This window comes from Olea europaea, chromosome 8 (genome assembly GCF_002742605.1).
Source record: "Olea europaea var. sylvestris chromosome 8, O_europaea_v1, whole genome shotgun sequence".
Taxonomy (NCBI): Eukaryota; Viridiplantae; Streptophyta; class Magnoliopsida; order Lamiales; family Oleaceae; genus Olea; species Olea europaea.
The window spans coordinates 9680642-9689146 of record NC_036244.1 but is presented as its reverse complement, the minus strand read 5'-3'; the positions used below and the strand labels follow the sequence as shown (position 1 = coordinate 9689146).

Genomic DNA, 8505 nt, shown 5'->3' with positions numbered 1-8505 from the left:
ATTCTCACCCGAGGTTATTCAAGACTACTACCAGCTCACGTGGGACAACATAACCCCTATACCAGGTGATTTCAATTGGCATGCAGTCGCAGAGATCTTATTAGGGCGACAAAATGCATGGCCACTCCCCACCACCGAGTGGCACCAGATTGAGCTGATACCATCTATAGCCATCCTGTGGCTGTTTATGTGCCACAACATTGAGCTGACCTCTCACAGGACCACATTCACAGATCCCACAGCTGGATTCCTTTATCACTTGGTGCGAGGTAATAAGGTTGATCTTGCCACTCTCTGCTATAATCAGATCCATCGTGTGGGTACCTTAGGAGACAGGCACAGCTCAATGATCTTTCCAAGCCTCATCTCCGGAATATGCATAGCTGCTAGTATAAAGATTGCATCCGGGGAAGTGGTTGCCAAACCCAACCCCATCATAAAACACAGTACCTTGAAGGCTTAAGACAGAGCCAGGATAAAGCACTGGAAAAAGCAAGAAATTGAACGGTGCAGACAACAGGAAGAGTAAGGTCACGAGCACGCAGAGCAAGAGATGCCTCAAGCTCCACCACCACAGGTTGAGATAAATGCACAGTTGTGGCGCCAGATTTTCACCACCACCACAGGAACCAGCCGAGACGTACAGAATCTCTAGCAGGCTATGGGGACTTTGACGATTGAGATACATATAGCCCACCGTGACATCCGCATTTCCACTGATATGTCACGTGCTGCTCGCCAGGATGCCCAGGCAGCTAGGAGGGAGATGGAAACTATGAACTGTCGACTCAGTGTGTATGTGGGCAGGGTGGATGGCATCCAGATGAGGGTAAATGAAACTTGGGACCGTTTGGGCCGTTTGGAAACACGTGTTGAGAGAATCCATGATGAAATGACACAGCAGTCAGCACTGATGAGAGAGATCTTGGCGCGCCTACCTCTACCTCCAGCCGATAGTACTGCAGGTTCTAGCTTTCCATACACATATACATATATATGTGTATATATATATACAACCTGATACCATGTCTTGTACTCATTTTCTAAAATTTTCAAAAATTGCTTTCTTAAAGGCATGCATAATTTGAAGTTTGAAAAAGACAAAATTTGATGCATGTCAATTTGAAAAACAAGTGAAAAGCTCTTTCAAACTCAAGCAATACTAGGCAACTGAGTGAATTACTCAAATGGTCATTGAACTTTATAAAAGGTTTTCACAGGGTCATTGAACTTTAAAAATCACCCAATATATCACTTGCAAAAGGTTTACATGGAATCATTCAACTTTAAAAATTAACTAATTCATCACCGAATTTCACAAAAGATTTTTCAGATGTCACTAAATTTAGTGACTTCTGGAAACCTTTTGCAAAGTTTAGTGACCTCGTAAAAATCTTTTGTAAAATTCGGTGATGAATGCGGTGATTTTGAAAGTTCTGTGACCCCGTGAAAACCTTTTGCAAAATTCAGTGATGATTGTGTGATTTTTAAAGTTCACTGACCCGTGGAAACTTTTTGTAAAGTTCAATGACCATTTGGGTAATTTACTGCTATTCAACTACAAAACCTTTACAACTTCACATGGATCTCTTTGGACCTTTTAGAACCGCTAACTTGAGTGGTAAACATTAAACATTCGTCATTGTCGATGACTTTTCTAGATTTGCTAGGATCTTATTTTTAAATTTAAAGGATGAAGCCTTGAATGCATTTAAACACTTTTGTTCAAAGGTTAATAAAAAAGGATACACTATTACGACAATTAGAAGTGATCATGGTAGAGAATTCAATAATGTCGATTTTGATAATTTTGTAATGAAAATTGATATAAACAAAGTCTTAATGAATGTGTTACAAAAAATATTCACGCAAGCATAGGAGATGTTTTTTATTCGCACGTTTGTTCAAAGAAAAATGAGGGTTTTGTGTTTGTTGTACTTACAAAGTTTTGGCAATTAACCCTAGAGGGGCAGTAATATTGATCTATTTGAACAGGGTGATGAACATCCACAAACTTTATTCCTTCAAAAGCGATTTTTCTTGCATATCCTTTTCCTCTCTGTGAAGCAATCCAAAGCGTCCATTAATCAATCTACATAATTGTCTTAAAAAAAAAAAAGGATTAAAATCATGATTATAATAATAATTTTTTAATTTGAGTAATCTTGAATTTATACCTGCCAAGTCTTGACCCTTACTCCAGTCAATGTATTTCTCAATGAACAATTCCTCACATGTTCGTTTTCTACAACGTCGTAACCTCCATGTCCTAAGGCTCCAATGCTACATTATTTTTAATTATAAGTGAAAACATGTGTAGAAATCGAATAATTATGAGTGATTTCAATTAATAAGGTGCAGCAGGGAGGAGGAGAATAAATATACATATATATGTGTATATATATATACAACCTGATACCATGTCCCGGTGCATAAGTTATTCCTGAAATATTAATGTTGGAAGATCCAGCACTAATGGCTATGCAGTCATCACCTGTGTTGGTTTTAGTTTAGGAAAAGCCAAAAGAAAAAAAGAAACTCAATGCAAATAAAAAGGGTAAGAATTCCATAATCAAATTCAGACCCCACTGTTCAACTTACTAAATAACCTAAAATTTTGGTTCGGTTTGGTTCTCTTTAGAACCAAATCCAACTGGATCACGTCTAACCCTAAGAAAAAGAGAAATTAAATACCAGTTCCTATGAAAGAATTTTGGATTTGAACATTTGTCGAGCTAGAAACTTCTATGCCATCAGTATTAGGGCTCGTGCCAGGTGCGATTACGCGGAGATTAGAGACTAAAGCACCATTAGTTGCAGTAATTAAAACATGGACTGCCGGGCTATTTATATGTGTCAACCCACGTCAGTCTAAGACCATGGCATCTCCTGAATGTAATTGCCTGGCCATCAGCAAGCAAAGTGCAAAATTATTATTATATTTTTTGTGATTTTCATCTAATATAAAAGAAAAACAAGTGCGTAAAACAATTTTTAAATTTGAATGTCGTTTTCCATGAAATTGTGGATTATAAATATATATACTTACAGTTGGTCCCTTGCATTGTCCACCCTACATATTACAAAATTTTGGAGTTAAAACTCTTTTGTTTTAAAGTACAATTAGAATCAACATTTTAGATATTTATTGAAATTTGACTTACATTAACTGGGTTGCGGCCACCAAGATTAACCTTGGCCATTAATGGTCCCTTTCCCTGATACGATTAGCCCATTCATATTTGCAAAAATGAGCCATGCATGTAGTTGATTCCCTGCCCATTCTGTTTTCCTTGGTGCAACAACCATTCCTGATACATGAAATATATATAAAAAAGCGTTCAACTTTCATATTGGGTCGATCTAACAATAAACGACATAGATTGCTGTCTAAGATCGTGAATAGGATTCTATAATAATTTTTATTTTTGAGTATTGCATTAATTTTATTTTTAACTTCTAATATAAAATTTGGCTAAGTCCTCAAAATCTCAAAGTCAATTCTACTATTGTAATTTAATTTATAGTGTGAGTTAAATTCTTCCTGATGGTAACTGAACAAGACGATCTCTTTCCTAGTGCATGTTTGGCAAAGTTTAAAAAAATGACTTCTAAGTAAAATAAGTTTCAAAGTAATAAAGGTCAAAATTACACATAAATTAATATTTTGAAATTAACTTCTTCTTTAGTCCCAAAAAAAACCTACTTTTTTTATTTGTCAGTTAAAAAATGTGTATTTTATGTCGAAATATATTTGGAAACAACAATTTACTTAAAAAAAAGTTTAACTTTGTTCTACCACTTAATCTATATAATTTATATGTTATCTTCCAGTAAATGTCTTCATGTGTAGGCAAGATTCTTCTTCATTTTTCCTTTGTTTTTTTTTTTTTTTTTTTTTTTTTTTTTCCCGACATACTGTTGGTATTGAAATAAATAGAAGATTGCACTAATCCTATGACTAAGTGATGATAAGTAATGTTTGACCAGTATTCTAATGCCTATTGGCAAACATTTTTGTGAAACTTCGACAATTGAGATTATATCATTTCGATATTCCTCCCTTCATTCTTTAAACAAGCATTTTCATGCAATTTCTTTGCTAAAATAACATAATTTACTATGTTAATTAATTAAACTTTAATTAGTATATGAATACACAGATTAGCAGTATTTTTTTCTTTTTTAATTTTTTCATAAATTGACCACATTACATGGTCCGTTACGTTAATAACAAAAGAAGAAAACTGTTCTAAGAGATATTAGGGCTCCGTTTGGTAGCCATTTTTTTCAAAATGTATTTTCTCTCTCTTCTTTTCAACCACACATTCTTTATTAAAATAATAATACACGTAAATCAAACACTTTTTCTTATTTCTCAACCACACATTTCACATCAATTTACTATTCTCAAATGCATTTTTATGTAAAAATGCTTATCAAACACCCTCTAGGTGTAAGTGCTATGCCCTAACTCCAATCGATTTAGGTTGTAAATACTTTTAATATGTTTAATGCATTTAATTTTGGCAAGATCTATTGCTTATTTAAATTTATATTCTTATGAATGATATTAAATAATAGAGTCCGTAGATTCAAGTTTTAGTAATTTGTTAATCATAAGTAGCTGTGATTGTGATATACAAATTACTTGTGATTGAATATTAAATAATCCATGGTCGTAAGTATTAACGTGATACGGATAGACCATCATGTATGACATTTCTTACTTATGAAGTAAGTAGCTGATTTTACAAGCTAAAGTTTAATGACACTTAAATGAGCACATGAATATTTTGTTATAGAATAAAATATTGGAGACCCACTAAGAGATTCCACATGGATAATTATTTGAGTATCAGTGGTTAATCTCTAACATTCGGCAATGGAATTGGTCCTTTGACTTGAAGTCATCATAGTGTCTTATATGAGGACAATCATATTTTGGCGATGTTGAAAGGCTGCTAATATGACATCGTTCGAGTATGTCAAAAATCATATGAAGGTTGTGAATGATATTAGGAAATTATGATCTACATTTCATTCAGTTAAATCGATAACGAAATCCTTGGCCAAAGTGTACTAAAAAATCGAAGAGGAATTTTCGACTTATATTGACTTAATAGTGGAATGAAAGATATGATTGATAAGCAGGATTGACACATTTTCATATCTCGTAATTGATCGAATCATATTGACGAAGGGATTATAATTTCACAGTAAACAAACGAATTTGGTTTTGTCATACCACTTGACATTTCACGTCACATGTATTGCCCTAACACATTGCTAGATGTCAATTTCTGACAACGAATGTGAATTAGTGATAAATTAAAAGGGTATATTAATTTATCAATTTTGATTATATCAAAATAATAATTCACGTCGTTAAGTATCGTGATTGGAAACCTGATGGGTCGCACACAAAAGGGAAACTAAAAGATTGTGATTTATCAATTAATTAATTTAACAAGCGTTGGATAAATTAATTAATTGTGTTGCTTATCTATAGGCCTGAATTAATAAATTTGATTGTGTTGATTGATTAATTCATGGACCGGATTTGGTTAAATGAGTTAATTAATAAATGAGTTAATTAAATATTGGACTGGGTCAGGAGAAAAGCCAAGCCCGTTTGGATTTATATAAATAGGTAGCTAAGGTTTAGAATTTGTGGAGAATTTTATTTTCTTGCTAGTACAAGAGGAGAAAATCCTAGTTTTCTACAATTTTGTTTTTTGTGTAAAATTCTATTGAAAATTAGACAATTGAACAGTTGTGGGTAGCAGATCAAGGTTGCTGGAACAAAAGAAAAGCAAAGGAGTTTGCAGATTTCGTAAAAGGCATAATTTCTATCACAATTTTTATCTAAATACAAAGCAAATCCTTGATGAGAATTGAAATTTCATTTATTTTTCCCTATGCATGATAAGTAAATTCCCAATATACGGTACAATGTAAAAATTTGAGATTACCAGAATATATAGCCGAGATGACTTGCATGGACCATTAAATGTCAAGGGCTTCAACTTAAAAGTCTTCTTTGGGGGTATCTAGAGAGTAGGATTTGTGGATTTAGGCTGGCAGACGGCTTTCCATGCCTTCACAAAAGCCTGGAAAATATACACATAACAAATATGTTATTTACTCAAATTCTTGAAAAACAAATAACTTTTATCACATCATTTTAATAAGTCTCTCAAATTTTAAGCAATGTTCTAAGCCTCTATTCGGGAATGATTATTAATAACTATTTAGGAATTTCTTAAGAGGAATAATGGTGTGGATCACGAAATGTATGGATGATAACAAGTTGTAATTTTGAATACGTGATTGAAATTAAATTTTAGCTTTGACTAGATAGTGGAAGTCCTAAAAATATTTCTCAAACATGGGCTAAATGTATGTGTTGATTTTACAGTAGTGGAGTGGAAATACACCATGGTCCTTTTTTTTTTTTTTAGCTTCTTATAATATTTGACTAATATGGACTTAGCATGTTTGATTTTGCTTCTTTTGTAGAAGTCAGAGTATTTTTGGTATCTTTACTCTTGATACTTGGTCCAAAAAGAAGCCAAATTAAGCTCTTCTTTCTCACTTTTAAGCTAAGCCAAACATGCTAAACATAACTCGCTTCGTAGATTGAGAAAATCATTCCATTAAGTACTTTTTTTTTTTTTTTTTTATAGTTCAAGTGTCATTCTCGTGTTAATCATGTATGATTTTTATGTAATTTAACTTATTAAACAGGTCTTCTGAGTTCTTAAACATAGTAGTATCTCGTGGATAAAAGGTAAGAAAAATATGCAGAAGTAGGAATTACTTGGGAGTCATAAGCTCTTCCACTTCCAACAGCCCCATAACTCATCGCATTGAAACTAGTTGTAGCTCCCAACACAGATGTGGCCATGCATAATACCAACAATAGGATCAAGCGTTCCTGCAATTTTTGTGTGTATTAAAAGGATAAATCCTACATCGATTATAGATAAAACAAACAATCAACATATAAATTTTAGCAAAATTGATCTTTGAAGGTGGACCTTCAAGACCCAATATGATTTTAGAGTCTTTGAACGAGCCGTTAAATTTTAAAATTGGGACAAATGAGTCACCATCTTAAAGGAACATATTAAACACGGAACTCCAAAACCCAATAGAATATATATACATTACATGTATTAGACAGGGAACTCACCATTGTATCATAGACCATGAGAATCGAGCTCAGTTGAAATATAAGTTGACAAAATTTTCCAATTTTACATCAAACAAGATTATCAAAAGCTTAGGGTTGAGATTTTTTTCTATAAATATGATCTAGAATCGATGAATGGTGTAAACTCCACTCAATGTTTCTCTAGAAATATGTATCCATTCTTTGATACACACATTTAATGTGAAAAATAGATGGGTGCGACTCTCTTATAGTATTAATGTGTTCATTTGTGAAAAATAGATGGATAATTTGAATTTATATGCACAATATTCTTAACGTAACTTAAGTTCTTGAGGAAACTTCAACACCAATTATTGTAGTTATCGAAAGTAGTAGTTGAAAACAGAAGATTAAGCACGTTATTATGGTCTATGGCTTTGCTTCTTCCTTGTCTAATTTTATGGTCTAAAATACTTGCAAACAAAAAGGACAAAATCAATTGACTAATCGTACAAAAATATATTGTTATCATTATTTTATTTTTTAGATCGTCGCCATCGTTGTTGTTGTTTACTGTAGCCCAAAGGCAAAGCCCTTGTTTGAGCCCCATTTTGGAGTATAGAATGAATTTTTGAATAGCGTATTGATGTGAAATGTGTGGTTAAAAAATAATAAAAAGTTTTAGATGTCTGTGTAATATTATTTTATTGAAAAATGTGTGATTGAAATAATGTCAAAACATTGTTGAAAAATGCATTTTTATCAAAGAATGGGGATCAAACAAGGGCAAAATGGGAGGGCAATTGAAACCCGAAGTTGAATCGAAATTAGTCTAACCTATATTGGACCGTCAGCATAGTCGACTCGATTTATTAAAAGAAATTGTGCTATTATGGATGTTTAGTGACGTTATTATTTAATAATATGGGAATCATTATATTCGTGTTCAAGGCGCAGGATGCAAACTCAACTTGTACGGTAACGCATGCTTTTTTCTTCACGAATACACTAGGAAATATATACCTAATCAAAATTTACTTAAATATTCTACAAGTTACATTTTTATTTTTTTTTATTTTTAATCTCTACGCATGTGATGTGACATTACATTCTGTAATGCAACATCCTCAATAGAATAGAAGACACTATCGAAATATGTTTCGTACTCGAGAGACCCTCCGCATCCCCCGGGGGAGGAAAAACATGTGTAGAATTGGGGATAATGTTATTCACTTATTTGATTTATATTTTTTACAATTTTAAAAATATTGAAAATGTTAGAAATGAACCGACTTTTATTATTATTATTATTATTATTATTATTATTATTATTATTATTATTATTA

At 32.7% G+C, this 8505-nt stretch overlaps 1 protein-coding gene across 1 annotated transcript; it reads right to left on the bottom strand.

The window, feature by feature from the left end:
• Nucleotides 1-1152: 1152 nt before the first annotated feature.
• Nucleotides 1153-6910, bottom strand: LOC111398258 (probable polygalacturonase At3g15720). The gene is made up of 9 exons (XM_023025186.1): nucleotides 6824-6910; nucleotides 6086-6113; nucleotides 5976-5996; nucleotides 3195-3311; nucleotides 2695-2799; nucleotides 2413-2494; nucleotides 2178-2283; nucleotides 1943-2059; nucleotides 1153-1170 (listed from the first exon to the last, which is right to left on the bottom strand). The coding sequence occupies exons 1-9, from the start codon at nucleotides 6908-6910 to the stop codon at nucleotides 1153-1155; spliced, it is 681 nt and encodes a 226-aa protein (XP_022880954.1).
• Between the last annotated feature and the right edge of the window lie 1595 nt (nucleotides 6911-8505).